At 56.2% G+C, this 19,459-nt stretch overlaps 1 protein-coding gene across 1 annotated transcript; it reads left to right on the forward strand.

Moving 5' to 3' along the window:
* Window positions 1–1,235: 1,235 nt before the first annotated feature.
* HSPA12B (heat shock protein family A (Hsp70) member 12B) lies at window positions 1,236–18,727 on the forward strand. Its single transcript, XM_027078812.1, has 13 exons — window positions 1,236–1,324; window positions 6,140–6,199; window positions 7,844–7,941; window positions 8,944–9,068; window positions 11,628–11,814; window positions 12,161–12,265; window positions 12,596–12,712; window positions 14,517–14,691; window positions 15,404–15,490; window positions 15,919–16,023; window positions 16,152–16,410; window positions 16,872–16,975; window positions 17,567–18,727. Exons 2-13 carry the CDS (start codon window positions 6,157–6,159, stop codon window positions 18,220–18,222), a joined length of 2,061 nt encoding a protein of 686 aa, XP_026934613.1. The 5' UTR covers window positions 1,236–1,324; window positions 6,140–6,156; the 3' UTR covers window positions 18,223–18,727.
* The last annotated feature ends 732 nt before the right edge of the window (window positions 18,728–19,459 follow it).

A 19,459-nucleotide genomic window follows, 5' to 3' on the forward strand; every position in this document is an offset into this window, starting at 1 on the left:
GCCAAAAATAAGTAATAAAAATTTAAAAATAAGAATAAATAAAAATTTTTTAAAATAAATAAATAAATAAAAAGTCTAGGAGAGATGACACTTTAGCTGGGGAGCCTTATAGATGGTCAGAGATGAGGAGAGAAAGTATTCCAGGGAGGGACAATAGCTCCTGCCAAGGTTTGGGGTGGGAGGGGCAGCTGATGCCCAAAGAACTGTGGGAGCCTTCTTTGGAGAAGGGGCTGGGGGAACAGACAGGAGGCCAGGCCCCCTAACACAGAGAGACAAGCTAAGAAGCAGCTTGGCCCTATCCCATCCGTGCCTAGCCTAAGCCTTTGTGGAAACACACTGGGCAGAGAGAAAGGGGCCAGGCCCAGGCCCTGCCAGAATCAGGAGGTGGTGGGCATTATGGGAAGTCAGCTGCCTTAGAGGGGCCTAGCAAGGAGATCTCCACTCTATGTCTCCTGTTTGGAGGCCAGGTCCCCAAATCCCCACGAAAGCATGGGTTAGGACAGGAAGAAGGTCATGAACCCTCACAGGAAAGGAGCTCTGTGCTCCTTGCCAAAGCAGGATGAGTTCTGAGTGATCCCTTTGCTAGGAGTGGGGACCCAAACTGTGAGAACCCTTCCCTCCCTACCCCAAACTTCAGCAAGGACAGACCTAGGCCCCAACCTGGGGCTTAAAGGCCTGTCCTCACCCTCAATCTGGCTTCTTCTCTCTTCTCTGACCCTTGGAGACCAAGCTCGGGATCTTGGGGGTGGGGTGGGGGTGTCTGGGTGAAGGGACTGCGAGAGTCCCGGGCAGGGGCTGGAGGGGTCTGGGCAGGGCCCTCCCTCTCAGCAGCTAGGCCCCTTAGGCTGAATCCCGAGGTGGCCTTGGGGTGGGCAGAGGAGCCCTTCGCAGTCGGGCTGCAGGAGGCCTACCAGGGCCTGAAATTCCTCTCCTCCTCCCTCCACCTCGTCTCCTCACCCTTCTCCCCTCACGGCCCCCCGGGTGGCTGGGAAGTGGGGGAGGCGCAGGAAGGGCAAAAGGAGGGGCGGTGGACTCGAGCCGGGCCGGGCCCCTCGGCGGAGGCCCGTGCTGCAGGCCCCGCCCCGGCCTCGCACATCTGGGCTGAAGCGCTGGCCCACCCGGCGGCGGCGGCAGCGGCGCGGCCATCCGGCCTGGGGGAGGGGGAGGGGAGGAGAGGGGCGGGGGCGGTGCGGGGCGGAGAGCCGGGCTGGGGCTGGGCGCACGTCGAGGGCTTTGGCCGACGCGGCAGAGCACAGCCGCCCCACCGGCTTTGGGCCCGGGATCCAGGCGTCTGGACACAGGTCGAGCTGTCGGCAGGGCAGAGGTGAGTTCTGGGCGGGGGACCGCTGGGCTCCCAGAGAGGAGAAAACGCCAAGGTTTGCGGTCTCATCGCGGGCTGGCGGCTGAGACCCCACCACAAACTTCCTGACCCAGGGGGACAGGACTGGGGCAGATCTTCAAGCTCCTCTCTCCAGCAGGGCTGTGGGTTCGGTAAGGCAATTGGGGTAGCGACGGAGGGCTACATCCGGGCTTTGGGACCCCACACTCGCCCTGTGGAGGGTGGGGATCTGGGGGGAGGGAGGGGGCTCGAGGGACTTCCGTGTCTGGGTGTCTGTGGGGCTGGAGGCTGCTCCAGGGAGCCAGTTTGTGGAGGACACGGTGCTTAGGCCAGAGGTGGAGACCCCGGGGTTGAGTGTGTGTGTATTTGGGGATGCCTGCAGGGGGAGTTCCCAGGGCCTGTGGTTCAGAAAGTTCAAGAGTGGCTGGGTGGCACAGTGCCAGACTGTGGGCTGGCCTCATGAACAGGGACCTCTGGTTTCTCTCTGTGAGGCCAGCTTGGGAATCCAGGTGGGGTGGGGTCAGGGCTCCCTGTGGGATCCCAGTGGAGCCAGGCTGTAAAGTTAGCTTGTGTGGGGGAGAGAAACTGACAGGGAGGGTGCTCTAAAATGTGGACTCCCTGGGAGAGTGAAGGCAGCCCTGGATCCCCAGAAGGTAAGAGATGAGGGACAGTGGGCAGAGGGTGGGAGGGGCTTCAGGCCCTAGGCTGTGTGGGACAGAGGTTGTTTGTGAACTGGCTGCTCCCTTGATGAGGACCCATGGGGGCAGGGCAGGATGTATAGAAAGAAAAGTCGAGGACAGGGAGGGGACTTGGGAGGCCATTTCTATCACTCCCTGCCTCAGGCCAGGAGAAGGCAGCTTCCTCACCCCACAACCTCCCACTGGTCCCTCTCCTTGAGGGTGCCTCTCCAGAGACAGACTGGGGCAGCCCTTTGGGTGCCATTTCTGATCTGTTCCTTGGGCCCTGATTGGCTCAGCCTCTGGCTTGGGAGAAATGCCTGTGGCCTCTCTTTGCCTGCTGACTGGCAGGATGCTGAGAGAGCAGTGGATGGGAGAGGCAGGGTCCCGGTAAAAGGAGGCCTGCAGGGGTAGGGAGGTGAAAGTCCTAGGCTTTTGTGAGTCTGGGGGACACTGTGGGATGGGAGTCTCCAGTTTCAAGTCCCTACTCGGCCACACTCTGTCCTAGTCCCCAGTCATGCCTATTGGGTAGAAGCCAGGGCCAGGGGTCAGGGTAAAGCTGAAGATGAGAGGTCAATATGAGGCCAAGGGCTAGGGGTCAGTCCATGGGCAAGGTTAAGGGACAGACCATAGGCAGGGTTAAGGGTCTCTCTGTGGGTAGGGTAGGGGTCAGGCTGGGGCCAGGGTTTAGCCTGCCCTTGTAGCCAGGAAATGAAGTTATTCTCTCTGTATATCAAACTGCCCCACCCAATTCTCAAACCCATAAGCATCACCAGTCTGAAATTAGTGGGCCCCTGGGGCAGGGATCTACCTCTCCCCACTTCCAGCTGCAGGCCCCACCCAGATATAGCTTTTGTAGCTGAGGTTGTCCTGAGTCCCATGATCAGCATTCTCCTTACATGTTTCTGGTATGTGGGTGTGTATGCATGGTGGGGGATGTCCCAAAGAAATATGGGGTATGTGTGTGTGCTTGTGTGGCTGCCACCCTCTTGTACCTCCACCTCTCAGAGAATCAGCAGGATCCTCCTTCTTTAACACAAATTGATTCAGGGCCTCCCTCCCTCCCTAAAGAACTCAGAATGACTAGAAAAAAAGTCTCAATAAGACCAAAAACTTCTGACAAGAGAAAATTCAGAATCCACATCACTAAGGGAAAGAACACTGCTCACATCTGTCGAACTTCCTGCCTTTTTATCAGCCACCTTCCTTTCTTGGACTTGATCCTCACAAGCCCCCTGCATGATCCATTTTACAGGAAAGGGCACTGAGGCACAGAGAGGCAACATGATGCACGCCAGCCAGGTGCTGTAACAGGCCCTTGTCAGCCCTGAGTGTAGGGGCATTCCGTGTCACATGCTCAAAGATGGGAGATAACTGGACCAGGTTCACAGAGCTGGGGAGATTATAGACGCATTGGTTTGGACATGGAATCAGCTTAGAGTGACAACTCTTGAGTCTTTTTTTCTTGGTGGTTCTAGATTGTTTCTGCTCCAAATACAGTATCCTTGGTTCAGAAAATCCATTCATTCATTCAGCAAAGCATTTCTCCAGCACTTAGCTGCAGAACCTGGCAGGAAGAAATGTCAATAAGTTTTTGCTGATGAATCAAAACAATGTATAAATAGGGCTGCCATATTCTCTCTTGTGGGCTTGATCCAGTAGTGTGTTGGTAGATGTTTTTCAGTCAGCTCCCCAAGAGGGAGAAAAACCTAATTTGCAGTTTACCAACTTCTATGGTAGAATCACCATGGCTGATTTCAAGCTATCAATGTGATGTCAATAAATGCAGAATTGAGAAGAGATGCACAGAATCAGCTCTTGGGAGCTGGTAGGATCCACGTCCAGCACGACACTCCATCACCCTGAACTGGGCACCTGTCCCTGGTTCTCAAGGCCCATACCCACCCCCACCATTTACTTTCCTTTTTCTCAGCATCATCCAGCTGCTGTACAAGTGCCCACGATCAGCCCCTGTATTTCCTCTGATTCTAATTCCTGGACATCCACCTGTGCACCTCCAGTGACAGCAGGACTGCATGCGTCTGGAAATCTCCATGGTGCTGGCCATGGGGGAATATCCTGGATGTGTCTCAGTGTCTGTCCATGCTGGGGCTGGGTTGTGTGAATTCTGTGTGAGCAAGGGTGTGTGCACATGTGTGTAGGGGTGTGACAGTGCCCAGCTCTGTGTCCGCTGTGTTCTGTTAGCAAAACTTCCTGATCTGGCCACTGGCTACAGAGAGGGAGTGGGCTCTGGGCTGTCCCCATCCTTGTTTAGGCTCACTGCTGAGGACAGTAGCATTGGTGATCTGAAGACTGGGCCAGGATACATTGACAAGCACTTCTCAAACCTTAGGGTGCTCCCAACCACCTGGGATCTTGTGAAAAAGCAAGCGCTGACTGAGCAGGTCCGGGGCGGAGCCTGAGGGCCTGCACATCTAACAAGCTCCCAGGGGACCCAGTGCTGCTGTCCTGATACCACGCTTTGAGTAACAAAGCTGTCAATGACCTGGAGGACGAGGCCTCTAGCTGGGCCCTCAGAACTTCACAGACACAAGCTCAGGTTCCTCCCACCTTAGAAGAGAAAATAAAAACCTGTCCTCCCCTCCTCAAGCATTATGTTCCTCCAGGTGCTAGCTGGAGGAGTGCTAGCTAGCTCTGTTCTCTCACTGTCTGCTCCCTCCTCGCCTACCTGACTCCCGCCCCATCTCCATCATTCCACTGAAATGCCATTAAAAACAGGTGTTTCCAGTCTCATCTAAAAATCTCTAAAGGCGTCTAGCTTCACAGCCTTCTCTTATCAAGATCTTCATGAAACCATAGCAGGCAACTCCGTTTCCCTGGCCAGCCAACCTTCCTCCAGTCAACCTTTATTCAGAGCTTCTCCTCCCTTCCCTTCCCCCACTCTACTTTCTGCCAAGCCTCCTGTGACAATGACTCCCAGACACGCATCTCCACCTCAGATTTCTCCCTGTCCTCTAGGTCATATGTCATCTGACTCCTCAGTCTGTTCTCTCAGCAGTTTCAAAACTGCACCCAGAACACTGCCCCTTACCCCTGCCAGCCTGCCCTGCTCCAGTATTCTCCATTTCACCATCCATCTCCCAGCTTGAATCAGGCAATGTCATCCTTGACACCTTCTTCTTCCTAACCTCCCATGTCCAATCCAGCCATCTTCCATCAGGCTTGTTGATTTTAACCTCTAACATAAATGTCTACACTTCTGTCTCAAGACACACAGCCACCACCATCATCTGTTGCCTGGAGCACTTATTGGCTCCTGTTTTCATGTCGTCCCACTGCAATCTACACTTCCCATGCAGCCAGAGGGGCTTTTTAAAACACAGATTTAGTCATGCACCTGCCTTCACTCTGCCACTTGAAACCTTTCAAGATTTGCTGTTGCCTTTCATGTAAAACCAGATCTAAAATTGGGTCCACCAGGGTCTACCTGCAGGGTGAGCCTAGCCCAACCCCTCTCTCCAGCCTTGCCATGCTCCCCTTTCTGCACTGCTTCACAGTATCCTTCACAGCATTGTTTGTAATCTCAGATTCACTTACATGATTATCTGATTATGAATGGCTTCCCCACCAGGCTGTGGGCCCCCAGGACAGGGACAGTGTCTCTCTGGGTCACTGATGTCCCACAGCATCTGGCAGAGAGTGGGCACCTGAAAACACTTAGGAGCATCCTGGTTCCAACAAAGCAACTGTTAAAAAGACATTTTTGAGGGAATTCCCTGGCAGTCCAGTGGCTGGGTTTCCTCACTTCCACTGCAGGGGGCCAGGGTTCAATCCCTGCTCGGGGAAGTAAAATCCTGCAAGCCACGCAGTGTGGCCCAAAGAAAAACCCGACATTTTTGAGACAAGCTGGGATGGAGGATTGAGCATTGGATGAAATTAAGGAATTACTGTTGATTTTGTTAGACATGATAGTGGTGTTGTGGCAATGTCTTTTAAAAAATCTCTGTTAGAGAGACATTAAATAATTTATAGGTCAAGCAACATGCCTGGGATTTGCTTCAAAGGACTCCAGCCAAAAGTAAATAAATAAAATAAACAATTATTCAGTAAGGGAACAAAGGAACAAATAAATGCCATTCTGCTTGTCTGTTCCTGTTCACAGCCACAGGGCCTACAAAGATGCTGGCTGTCCCGGAGATGGGCCTGCAGGGGCTGTACAGCGGTAAGACCCACCCCCTCACCTCTGCCCGGGGCCCACTGCCCCCCTCACCCTGGCACTCAGACCCACCCCTAGTCTGTCCATGTGCCTTGCCCAGCAGAGGCTCCTGAGCACCGTTCTGTGAGTGTGTGTGCGCAAGGAGGGTCAGTGTAACAGGACTACGCATGTGAGTGTGTGTGTGTGTCTGCGTGTCTGCCTATGGGCAGGTCTCTGGGCACAGGGTGTGTATGTCTGCACAGAACTCTGTGTGCATGCGCATCTGCCTTTGGCCTGGTCTGGGCGCAGGCTCTGGGTTCTGTGCAGGGGTAGGAGGCCAGGAGGCAGGACGGACACGCCTCAGGAAGTCCACTCACAAAGACCTGGTGGGCTGGGGCTTCCTTCCTGACTCCCTTCCCAGGCTCAAACCACAGCAACTCGGCCCCTCAAGCTGGAGCTGGTGACAGGACCCAAGCCTGCCCTGGCCACCTGAGAAAAAGGGGCTCTGGGAGTGTGACCACCATGTCCTTGCCCCTCCAGCACTGCAAGACAGATGCCAGCCCTGTCCAGGCACTTCCCAGAATCATGCCCAGCCCCTCACATATATTCCAAGTGTACCCCAAGGTCGAGGAGGGCTGGGACTTGCCAGGGCCACAGAGCTGTGGCTGAGTGAGTACACAGGCCCCAGCCCTGGCTCAGCCTAAAGCCAGACATTGATTTGCCAATGTGTCTTCATACCAGACCCCATCAATCTCCCTGGCCAGCGCCCCCGTCCCCACACACGGATCTCAGGGCAGCCCCAGTGCCCCTCCCAGGGGCCTTAGCAAAGTTCAGTGTGGTGGTGATAAGCCCACCAGCCCACACCAGCAAAGCAGGCCCTCCTGCCCCCTGAGCTGCCAGAGCCTCCAAACCAGGCTTTGGGCTGCCTTCTGGGCGCTGCACTGCTTCCTCCCACCAAAGGTCCAGCTCAGTCCTGGGCCTGTGAGAGGGTCTTAAGGGGGCCTCCTGCCCCCAAACGCTGGCTCCAGGTCTATGTGTGTCATGGGGGAGGGGAGGCTTGGAATCTGACTTCCTAGTGTGGTGGACACCTCTTGGCTCAGGGCTGGGCTGGGGGAGGTGTTGCCCCAGTCAGCCAGCTGGGCCTGTCCATGGCCCTTGTGGGGCAGGGGAGCGGGGGGAGGCAACTCCCTCAGGTCCTGATTAGAACCATGTGGCTGCACTTTAGTGGGGAGAGGAGCGGCTCCACTCCCACTCAGGTCTGTAGTCCCCTACCTTTTCTGGTTTCTCCACCCTCACCCCAGGAGCTCAGCTGCCCCATCTCTCCTGCCCTTCTATCTCTGGACTCAGTCTTCCCCACCCCCACAATGCTTCTCTGTCTCTCCCCTTCCCTGCTGTGTCTGAGGAGTGCTGGGGGAGACAGTGAGTCCCTAGGTGAAGTATGTCACCCTTCAGGAATAGGTCGCCTCTAACTGATAACAGACCCTGAGCCCAGCTATCCCCGACCCCGACCTCAGTCCCGTCCTTCCTACCCTCCCTCCCTCATCCCCTTTCCCCAGCAGGGTACCCCTCACCTTGGCCCAGCAATGACTGATGAAGAATCCCCCAGGCTTGGGCCCCAGCCACCAGCCCCTTACCCTGATTGTGCCAGAGTGATTTGCCCTCTCTTTGCAGGCTCCAGCCCAGAGCGGTCTCCAGTGCCCAGCCCACCCGGTTCCCCAAGGACCCAAGAAAGCTGTGGCATTGCCCCCCTCACACCCTCACAGTCTCCAGTAAGCCCAGAGCAGGGATTGGGGTGGTGGGTGGCCTGGTTAGTGGGGAAGGTCACACTGGTGCCTGGAAGAGCCCTGGCAGGTCTGGGCTGGGGGTGCCATCATGCTTCCTGCCCCTACACACTCCACTCATGTTCCCCCTGATGGGTTAGCCTTAGGTGACCTTGGACTGTAGGGGTAACAATTCTACTGAGGTGATCTCTCTCCAGGATAACATCTAGGGACCATTGCACGTAACCTGCCTGGGGCAGGTGTACTTCTGAGCAAGTAGTTTTGTGTGTTCTCAGAGCACTGGGCCTCCGAGACTTGCTTCCCCTCCTGTCAACCACAGCCACCTTAATACAAGGTATATCTAGGGAAGAGGAGACATGTTGCTAAAAAATAGTTTGGGGCTAGCTTGAAGTATCCAGGACATAACCACCACCCCCAAGCTCCCTAGGTCACCCCACGTGGGGTGGCCTCACCCTAGTGATTCAGCCTGGGGACCCCCTTTTTCTCAGGGAGCCCAGGCCTGGCCTGGGAGGAGTCAGGGACCACTCTTGGGCACATGCATGGGGCCTCTCTTCTCTGTCACAGAACTGGATAGAGTCTGGCTGTGTCACTGTGGCCACAAAGAGCAAGAAGGTCAAATATACGCAGGTCCATGTGCTATGAAGCTGCTCAGAGCAGCAAAATTGCCCCCAGCTGGGCCCAGGCTGTGAAGTGGTGTGAGATGGGGGTGGGGCAAAGGCAGTCCAGGCAGAAGGTGGGCAGAGAACCAGAAGCAGGGAAGCAGGAGCTCAAGCCCAAAACTTCATGGGGCTACCTGAGAGGCCTTGGGCTTTCTGAACAGTTGGCATCTCAAGGGCTTACCTTGGAGCTTAGGAGAGGAAGGAAGCCAGGCAGGCAGGTAGGTGGGGTTGGGCCAGGGCCGGTCTGGACCACAGCCAGGGGTTGGGAGGGCTCCCACATACACTCAGCCTGGCCATCTGGCTGCTCCCTGACTAGGTCTTGCACTTGCAGAAGCCTGAGGCCCGAGCCCCCCAGCAGGCCCCCTTCTCCGTGGTAGTAGCCATCGACTTCGGCACCACATCCAGTGGCTATGCCTTCAGCTTTGCCAGTGACCCTGAGGCCATCCACATGATGAGGTGAGGGTGGCTGGGCTGGGAGATTGGTGTGGGGTGTGGGGGGAATCCTACACCCTGGGAGAGACCTGGTCCCAGAAGTACTGTCACTAAGGAGAAATGGGGTCTCCTCAGAGTGCCTTCCACCCTTAGTCTGGGCTCCTCACTGGGGCAAAAGTTTGGAGGATGGGTGCTAGGCCTGGGCCCTCAGCCCCAATTGGGGCAGCTCTCTGACCTCTGCAGGAAATGTTGGGCTTTGTTTTTTATTTTAAATTTTTTATTGAGAGATACCAAACATACAGTAAAATACACAGATCTTTTTCTGGGCTAGTCACAAACACATACACAAATACATATGCACAAATACATATGCAAAAACCAAATAAATATGTGGTTTTAAAATAAAAGTGTTATATCATACAACTTGCTTTATTTTAAGCTTTCAACACTATTTTCTAGATGTTTCATGTGAATACAGAGAGCCACGATTTTGTTCTAATGGTTGCATAGTATTCCACAGTACAGATGTGTCATAATTTATCCATTCTTATATTGATAGTTTTGAGGCTATTTTTCCTTCTAATTTTTCACTATTACAAAAAGTGTTGCAATGAATATTCTTCCTTGAAAACTTGTGCTGGAATTTCTATGTGGTAGAATCCTAGAGGCAGATTCCTAGGTTCGGCTCAAATGAAATACAAGGAAATGAACGATCAGAGGGTTAACTGAGTTGACAAGTCACACAGTTGTCATGAAAGAGCTGTTTGAAAAATCCATTCTGATGGATTTTGTTTTGTTTGAATGAAACATTTGTCTGACACTCCCCTTCAGGCCTCAAGACCCTGATCCTTTGAATATATCTTAGTGGGGCTGTAGCCTATAGGGGGAAGACCCCTATAGAAGACCCCAAAGCTCCCAACTCAGCCTGGGGTGGGGAATCAGGGGGCTTCACCAGGGCCTGGGAGGCTGGATGGAAGGGTGGGTGGAGAGACAGGCAAAGGGTCACTGCCCCAAAGATACAGGGGACCTAACGTACATGAGCGTGGACTGTCCTTCCCCCTTCTCTGCTCCCTCCACATCCACATGAGGCCACAAAGGCTCTGAGCCCTTAGAGCTCTCTAAGAGCTGCAGGGCATCCCAACTTGTCAGCACGCACAGCCAAGGCCATGCTGGGCCCCTTGCTGGGGCTGAGGACACATGAAGGGACACTGGAGATAACAATCACAGGAAGTAACTGGGGGCATCTTGGCCTCCTCCCAAGTCCTTCCCACCCCCACTAGCCACTAATCCCCATCACTTCTATCTCTAATATCTCTGTAATACCCGCCTACTTCTCTCCACCACTACCACCCCGAAGTTCAGCCCCACCCTCTCTCACTTGAACGGTTGCAATATCCTCCTCCCTGGTTTTCCTTCTCCATCCTCCCTCCCCTCCACTCTGTTGCTACATGGGGACCAGTGACCTTTCTAAAGGCAAATGTGGTCATGCCTCTTCACTCCCCTACCTAATACCCACCAAGACAGAATTCTGATACGGCATTTGATACTCCTCCTTAGTTGATCTTAAGATTCCTGTATTTTCTCCTGCTTTGAGCCAACTTATAGCTAGTTCTCCCTGGTCTTTCACACCTCTAAGCTTTTGCACATGCTCTTCCTTCTGCCTGGATTCCCAGTTATTTCCCCAAAAGGCTGCACTGGTGAGCTTGGCCTAGAGGAGTCAGGGCATCAGACAACGCAGAGGAAGGGGAGGAAGGATTTGCCAGGCTAATGAACTGGGCAGTGAGTTCTGGGTGGAGGTCCAGATGATGCCTGCACATAGGGAAGTCTGGAGTCTCAGGTTTTGGGGGCCTGCTGGAGGTGCAGTCAGCTGGGGTGTAGCTACTGATGTCGGCCAGATAGGAGTGATCATGAATACCTTGAAAGAGCTTAGCTGTGGAAGATGGCCTAGAGGAGGGCAAACCAGCTGGCTGGGAGGAGGCCTCTGCCAGGGTCCTGGAGAGACACATCAGAAGGCCAGACAAGGCAGATGGTTTGCTGCTGCTGCTTGTTAAAAAGACAGGGAGGTGGGCTTCCCTAGCGGTGCAGTGGTTGAGAGTCTACCTGCCGATGCAGTGGATGCGGGTTCATGCCCCGGTCCAGGAAGATCCCACATGCCTCAGAGCGGCTAGGCCTGTACGCCATGGCTGCTGAGCCTGGGCATCCGGAGCCTGTGCTCCGCAACGGGAGAGGCCACAACAGTGAAAGGCCCGCATACCACAAAAAAAAAAAAGAAAAAAAAAGGGAGGTGAGGTCCAGTGGTATACTTCATGGAAGGGATCAGGAGCTGAGGATGTCAGATGGGACCCATGGCCCCATGGATAGAGAGGATCCCATGAGCAACGTTTATGGAGATTTAAGTGGATGCCAAGCACCATATTCACAAGAACCCTAAAAGGTAGGTATTATTATCATTCCCGTTTTACATATGGAAAGACTGAGGCTTGGGGAAGCCAAGTGAGCTGCCCAAAGTCACACAGCTGGTTCCAGAGCCAGCACAAAGGGAGGATTACTGCTGACCACACTGACAGCTATCTGCCTCCACAGGAAATGGGAGGGCGGAGACCCAGGTGTGGCCCACCAGAAGACCCCCACCTGCCTGCTGCTGACCCCAGAGGGTGCCTTTCACAGTTTTGGCTATACAGCCCGTGATTACTACCACGATCTGGACCCTGAGGAGGCTCGTGACTGGCTCTACTTTGAGAAGTTCAAGATGAAGATCCACAGTGCCACTGTGAGTCACATTCTGGCTCAGGGCCCAGCTCCAGCCAGGGAGGCAGGGCTAGGAGGGAAAACGGGGAGGGAGGCCTCATGGAGGGTAGGTAAAGCTAAAAGGTGAGGAGGGGACTGGTGGAGGAGTAGCTAAGGAGGCGGAACTTGAATGTAAGGGATGGAGGCATGACCAAGGGGTGAAGATAGGGTAAAGAGAGGGGCTGGGGAGAGAACTAATGTGAGATTAGAGCCAGAGTGGGACAGTGCCAAAGAGGAGGAGCACCAGGAAATGGGGTGAGTATAAGAGGTTGTCAGGAAATGGAGGCAGAGCTACGGCCTCCTGCAGAGTCACCTTGTGTCCCTGCCAGGATCTCACCTTGAAGACCCAGCTAGAAGCGGTAAATGGAAAGAAAATGCCTGCTCTGGAGGTGTTCGCCCATGCCTTGCGCTTCTTCAAGGAGCATGCCCTTCAGGTGCGCTGTGACCCCATCCCTGCCTACTGGGGTGGAGGGCCCCCAGGTCCATCCTTTCCCCTCAGCCCATCCCCTGTCCATCCAGTGGGTAGCCACTGTCAGAAGACAGAGGTCGTCTTCTCCAGTCCCCTGCCTTTCTATCTGGTAGAGACTGCATCAACCCTACAGGTGTTGGGGAGGTGGTGGTGGTGGGGAAGTGGGTGTTAGGATTCCAAGTTAGCTGGGAAGTTCCTCCTGAGGGCTGATTAGTTCCTCCAGCTCCCATAGAGGCTAAAGACACTCCCCGCAAACCAAGCCAGCCATTCCCCTCACTGCCCCCTCCTGCTCCAGGAGCTGAGGGACCAGTGCCCATCGCTGCCAGAGAAGGACACTGTGCGCTGGGTGTTGACAGTGCCGGCCATCTGGAAACAGCCAGCTAAGCAGTTCATGCGAGAGGCTGCCTACTTGGTGAGAATGTGCACTCAGAGCCGTGGACGTTGGTCGGGAGGGCCCCGGGCAGGGCCCATACCCTCATTCACCCACCACCCTTGGGACCACAGAGCCACTGTGTAAAGACTGCCAGCCCCCCCCCGCTGGCCATTTTGGAGGGCTGTTGCCACCAGGAAAGGGGGTGGGCCTGCAGGACCAGAGAGCAGAGGGACAAAAGACACAGCCCAGGCCAGCTTAAACAGTGTCTTAGGGCAGGTTTCCTAGAAGCAGAGCCCAAGATGGGGATTCTTGTGCATGTGGTCTATTGCTAGGACTCTCAGGAGAAAGGGGAGTGAGGAAAGCAGGACAGGAGAAAGAGTTGAGCAAGGATGTGGTCTCAGCTGGAGTCTAGCCTCAGCCTGATCCCATGGAGAGCTCTAGAGGGAGAATGTACTGTGGTGTTGGCCACGGGGAGGCGGGGGGGGGGGGGGCTTTTTGTCCATCCTTATCAGTCTGTCATTGGTTACTGGGGGGGTTGGGGAAAGCCCCTCCAAGTGAGGCGGTTCTCATTCAGCTGAGGGCAGTTCTTCAGAGAAGGGGCAGCGGTGAGCCAATAGCAGCCAACACTCACAGTAGCTGGGCAGGACACCAAGAACACCCACTTCAGCCAGCATCAGTATTTTCACCACAGCCCCAACCACTGAGCAGGGGAAATAGGACTATGAAACTATGAAGGGAGGCAATTTTGGCCAATGTTTGCTGGTCTTCCTACCATAAGAGGTGCCCAAAGGTCTGGAGAAAGGGGGACGGCTCAGGCACCCCCCTCTCAAGTGGAAATGGGGAGGTTGGAGGGGGGCTCATTGTTTGATCCTGCCTGTGAACCTGAGGCCTTGGTGGACACCCTAGGATCCCCAAAAGGGATCTCAGGAATTCCAGTACATCTTCCCATGGAAGATACCAGGACCCCCAACCCCCCACAAACACAACTTTGGGCCAGGCATGCCACAGCTGTCAAATCCGCAGGTGCCTACACTTGTCTCTAGAAGGAGCTAACCCTGAGGCCAGTGGGCATCCCCCTGCAGAGACCAGGATGAAAGCATGGCTGTGCCCAGCCAGAACAAACACCTACACCAGTGGCCCCCTGCTGGTTTACCCACCCTGCTTCCTCCCACACTGTTCCCTGTCAGCTGAGAACAGGCTGGAGTCTCAATACCCACCCATCCCCATCCCCCACCTGGTCAGACTGCCTTGCCTTGGCGCCTGAAATTTCAGTTAAAGTTTCTTTCCTCCTATATCAGATTCCCTGAGAACAAAGTTCTCTTAAGAGTGGGGAGGCCCATAGCCACTGTCTATCACCAGTGGAGAAAGAGGGTTCAGTAAGCCAAAAGGGGCCCCCCCACCCCTCTGACTGATGGTCTGGCCATTATACCCACCCTCCCCAATACATTGTGTTGGAGTCTCCACTAACGCCCTCAGCCAGTGCTTAGCTGGCCAACCCAGCATCTGTGAAGGGAACCTTGCTGCAGCCCAGGGACACCTTGGGCAGCCTGGAGGCAGATCCCAGGTGCTCTAGGTTTTCACTCAGTCTAGGGTCTCTTCCTGCTGGGCAACACCATGGCATCCTTGGCCATGGCCATGCCCCTCCCCAGCCTGGTCACAGGGTGGCTGTGAGACAGCTTCAAATTTGTGCAGCATGGAGGGGCCTCAGAAGCTTAGCATGGGTGGGGTATAATCCAGAGGAGATTGGAGCCCCACAGGCCCCCGGTTGCCTGCCCTGAGGTGCCATTTCAGTGTGATGTTTGGCCCATGATGCTCCCCAACCCTGCTAACCACCCATCCTCAGGCCGGACTGGTGTCAAGAGAGGATGCAGAGCAATTACTCATCGCCCTGGAGCCTGAGGCCGCCTCTGTCTACTGCCGCAAGCTGCGTCTGCACCAGCTCGTGGACCTGAGCAGCCGAGCTCCAGGCAGCGGGCGCCTGGGCGAGCGCCGCTCCATTGATTCCAGCTTCCGTCAGGGTGAGCCACCCCCAGGGATACTGCCCAGTGGTGGCCTTGGAGGCAGGCGCTGAAGATTACACCTTGCCCTAGAGTAGCACTGTCAGAGGATGGTAGGACTCAGCCCAGCCCTGAATCTGAGAGTGGGAGAGTGATGCCTACCCTGGGGAGAGGTGCTTGGGTACTGACAAAGGGTACTCTGAGCTGAAGGTGGAGGTCTTCAGGAGCTGCCCCTTAAACAGCCACTGAATCAGTTTTCCCTCCCCTCCTGGCACATCAGCTGTCCTCCCCCCTCCCCCATCAGCCCCCAGCTCCTGCTGCCAGGACCAGGAACTGGGACAGCTATGGTCAACCTTCATCATCCCCTCAGATGCCATCTCCCATGACAGGGAGAGGTCCCAGGACCTCCCCCACCCCATCACCAGCTCCTTCAGACCTTCTTAATTCTGATTTTGCCATGGCCTGAGCCCTTCTGGATTAAGGGAACGTCCTGCAGCCAGAAATATTCCCCCTTAGCTGTTGGTTACAGTGCCTAAGATTACCCCATCCAGTTTCTCTGGACCCTCTGGGGTTCAGCATTGCCCTCTCCCAGTTAGGAGTGGAGCAGGAGTTTCAGGAGCACTGGCTGCTCCAGATGCTCATGGAGGGCGTTGGTGGAAGGATGTGGGGCATTGAGCGTGGTAGCTGAGACACTCCTTCTAACCTCACTGTCCTGCTGTCCCTCAACACACAGCCCGAGAGCAGCTTCGAAGGTCCCGCCACAGCCGCACGTTCCTGGTGGAATCGGGTGTCGGAGAACTGTGGGCTGAGATGCAAGCAGGTGGGGGAGGGGAGATGGAGGGATATTCCTTGGGCCCTGTGGGGCACCGTATACTGAAGGTGGGGGGAACATTCCCAAAGTCAGCTCTAGCCCCTAGGAACCCTGCCCCTTCCAACTCTTTCAGCTGTACCTAACCTCGTAGTTCCCCTCAGTCACCTGCACTCCCACCCCCACTCACAGCCATGCCCCTAACCCCCACTCCCCTGGGGGATTCTCTGCAGATGAGTTGCAGAATCCTGGGACCATTTTCCCCCACACCTTGTGCTCCTACCTGGTGACCCTCAAGCACCTGAAGCCCCTTTCAACCCTAACCCCCATGGCCCCGCAGACAGGGCTCAGGACCTGGGGCAGGGCTGGAGGCTGGGTGTGTCTGCAGAGGGCACAGAGCTGAAGGTGCCACGAGTGTGTGCTCACGCTCGCCCCCCTAGGAGACCGCTACGTGGTGGCAGACTGCGGGGGAGGCACGGTGGACCTTACCGTGCACCAGCTGGAGCAGCCCCATGGCACCCTCAAGGAGCTCTACAAGGCATCTGGTGAGTAGCCAGGCAGCGCCCTTGGTACCCAGACCGCCCTGGCCCCGCCAACGCGCCCTGGCCCCGCCAACGCCCCCTGGCGGCGGAGTCGGCACTGACGCCCCACTTCCTCCTCTGCCCTACCCAAGGTGGCCCCTGTGGCGCGGTGGGCGTGGACCTGGCCTTCGAGCAGCTGTTGGGCCGCATCTTCGGCGAGGACTTCATCGCCACCTTCAAAAGGCAACGCCCAGCAGCCTGGGTGGATCTGACTATAGCCTTCGAGGCCCGCAAACGCACCGCAGGCCCACACCGTGCGGGGGCGCTCAACATCTCGCTGCCCTTCTCGTTTATTGACTTCTACCGCAAGCAGCGAGGCCACAACGTGGAGACAGCCCTGCGCAGGAGCAGGTGGGCCGGGGGACCGCACCTACAGGGGAAGGTGTGGGCCCCGGGGGGGAGTAGGGGAGCCACCTTATCTGTCCCATGCACATATCATGCCAGCCCCGGTGGAGGCAGTGGGAGGGGCATGAGTACCCCAGCTGGAATCAGCAGCCCAAACTGGGGTGAGAATCTTGAGCCTGCAGAAAGGCCAACATCTACCTCTTCCCATTCCCTGCGCGCACACACACAAACACACACACACACACACACACGCTAGCCAATGGGTCTGGGTTCCTCTGCTCGAGGCAAAGGGAGGCTCCTCTCCTGGGACCTCATGCCTGGACCTGGAACAGACCTGCGTCTAAAGCCCTGAAAGTATGCCTGGCACAACACATAATGTGCAGTCAGTGCCCAGGTACTTCGGCCTGGAATAGGGGTAGCGCCCGGGACCCTGACCCATGGGCCTGTGCCTCCTTCAACACCTACAGCGTGAACTTCGTGAAGTGGTCCTCACAGGGGATGCTCAGGATGTCTTGTGAGGCCATGAACGACCTTTTTCAGCCCACGGTCAGCGGGATCATCCAGCACATAGGTGAGCACCTGAGCCTGGGTCCTTCATTCACCTCAACATACACACCCAGATGCGGGAATATGTTACCCTGTTAGTGCCTGGAAACCTCCCCATATCCACACACTGGAATGAGACCCAGAATCATCTGGAATACCTGGAGGATGCAGTGTGGTGGGGATTAAGAGATAGGCGGGAAAATGTGCAGTCTTGCCAGGTTAAAGAACCTCTGGTGCCTGTTTCCCCAAATGGGGTGATAGTATTAGGTCCCCCAAACTGTTATCACAGGGATTTAAATGAGCTGAAGTATCTAGAGAGTGCAATGTCTTGCACGTAGTAGGCATTTAATATGTGTAAATGCAGACCCTTATCTCAAGCCCTCCACAGTGTGGTGGGGAAGCAGAGCCCATAAAGATTGCCAGGGGCCCTCACGATAGTGCCCGGTGTTTTTCTTTATGAAAACCAGGCTACCCTTTTATAGTGAAATGACTAGTTTCTGGTTGCCTGAGGATACAGGCGGGCAGAGGAGAGGCACCAGTGGCTGCGCAGTGGTGGCCTCAGTGGCCCACTCCCCGTCCCTCCTCCTTACCCCCACCCTTCACTCCTGTACCGCAGAGGCGCTGCTGGCGCGCCCCGAAGTGCAGGGCGTGAAGCTGCTGTTCCTGGTGGGCGGCTTCGCAGAGTCGGCCGTGCTGCAGCACGCGGTGCAGGCAGCACTGGGTGCCCGCGGCCTCCGCGTGGTGGTTCCGCACGACGTGGGCCTCACCATCCTAAAGGGCGCGGTGCTCTTCGGGCAGGCTCCGGGCGTCGTTCGGGTGCGCCGCTCGCCGCTCACCTACGGCGTGGGCGTGCTCAACCGCTTTGTGGCTGGGCGCCACCCGCCCGACAAGCTGCTGGTTCGCGACGGCCGCCGCTGGTGCACCGACGTGTTCGAGCGCTTCGTGGCCGCCGAGCAGTCGGTGGCCCTGGGCGAGGAGGTGCTGCGCAGCTACTGCCCAGCGCGCCCAGGCCAGCGGCGCGTGCTCATCAACCTGTACTGCTGCGCCGCTGAGGACGCGCGCTTCATCACCGACCCAGGCGTGCGCAAGTGCGGCGCGCTCAGTCTAGAGCTCGAGCCCGCCGAGGGAGGCCCCCATGCCGCCGGCGCGCCCCCTAGCCGCCGCGAGATCCGCACTGCTATGCAGTTTGGCGACACCGAGATTAAGGTCACTGCCGTCGACGTCAGCACCAATCGCTCCGTGCGAGCCGCCATCGACTTTCTTTCCAATTGAGGGCGCAGTGCCAGCCCCCGTCGGCCCCGCTGAACTCTCTTTTGGCCCAGGGCCTGGGGAGCGGGCTGAGGCGGACCAACCGGCCCCATTCCCCACCATCCTGCCCCGGGAGGTGAGGGGAGGTGAGGTCACAGGAGGATGGGTGGGGACATATCCAGAAACTCTGGCTTTAGGATTGGGCCCCGGTCCGCTGACTGGAAGGCTGAAGGGCCCTGCCAAGGACTGAGGTCAAGGAGACTTAAAAGAGGTTTGCAAGACGGCGTGCCCACAGGGAGCACATGATCCTGAAAGCAGAATGCACCGGAAGACTTGAGCCCTGGTCTGAACTGGGGTCCGGGATGGGAGTGGGGGGGTGGGGGTGCAGCTGCAGGTGGGGCAGCAAGAGGAAGGAGGTTGTGCAGGGCCTGGGCCTGAAGGGCGGAGTGCACTGACTGACTGGCTCAGCCTGTTTAGGGAGCCAGACAGGACAAGGACTGGAAACTGACAGGAAAGGGACAGGGGTAGTAAGACCTTCCTGGGTGTGGTACTGACCACCCAAGTATGAATGTTAATTGTAGAAAGAGCAGTAGCAGACTATGAGAAGGGTACAGGGCAAGGCACTTATGAGGGGGATGTGGGGGCACATGTCGGGGGGGGCCTTTCCTTTCTATCTGAGAAGGCCCCAGGGGCAGCCTATGAATGACCCACTTGCACTCCATCGAGCCACGGAGTGGGGGGAGGGTAGGGAGGACAGAGGGAGCACTGGTCGCAGCTCTGCCATCAACTCAGTGTACCTGCCCTCCCATGATGTGCAACAGCTCCACCTGCCTGAGAACCCTAAGGTGACAATAAAGCATTTATGCTCAAGGTGAAGCTATAGCCTCCCGGTACCTCACAAGAGGGGACCCTAATAGTGGAGTAGTGGAGAGGGGCTGGGATCTGCAAAGGGAGGTTTTCAGCTGTGCCTGGGGCTGGGAACTGACCAGAAGGGGGTGCTGCTGTCTCTGGGTCAAGCCTCCCAAACTGAATGCCCCATTCCACAAGACCTCTCTCTGACCTGGGCAGAAGGCCCCTCCCCATCCAAACTCTGTCTTGGCAACTATTCCCAGGCCTAAAATGTCACCCCCTGTGCATACTTCTTTTGGGGCCAGGTGCTGTAATACCACAAAGTGACCTTGCCTCCAAAAAGAATGAGTTGAGCCAAAACTGTTCCTTGGCCCTTCTGTAAAGGATTGGGCATTCTCAGGGCCCTGGAGAA

This window comes from Aethalodelphis obliquidens, unplaced genomic scaffold (assembly GCF_003676395.1).
Source record: "Aethalodelphis obliquidens isolate GAN/ISIS:26980383/991018 unplaced genomic scaffold, ASM367639v1 scaffold42, whole genome shotgun sequence".
Lineage (NCBI taxonomy): Eukaryota > Metazoa > Chordata > Mammalia > Artiodactyla > Delphinidae > Aethalodelphis > Aethalodelphis obliquidens.

Excerpts from the sequence above, each read along its gene's own strand:
- HSPA12B (XM_027078812.1), top strand. The coding sequence starts at position 6,157 with ATGCTGGCTGTCCCGGAGATGGGCCTGCAGGGGCTGTACAGCG. Across the intron at positions 6,200-7,843 it reads CCTGCAGGGGCTGTACAGCG|GCTCCAGCCCAGAGCGGTCT; the intron begins GTAAGACCCACC and ends CTCTCTTTGCAG. Across the intron at positions 14,692-15,403 it reads TGATTCCAGCTTCCGTCAGG|CCCGAGAGCAGCTTCGAAGG; the intron begins GTGAGCCACCCC and ends CTCAACACACAG.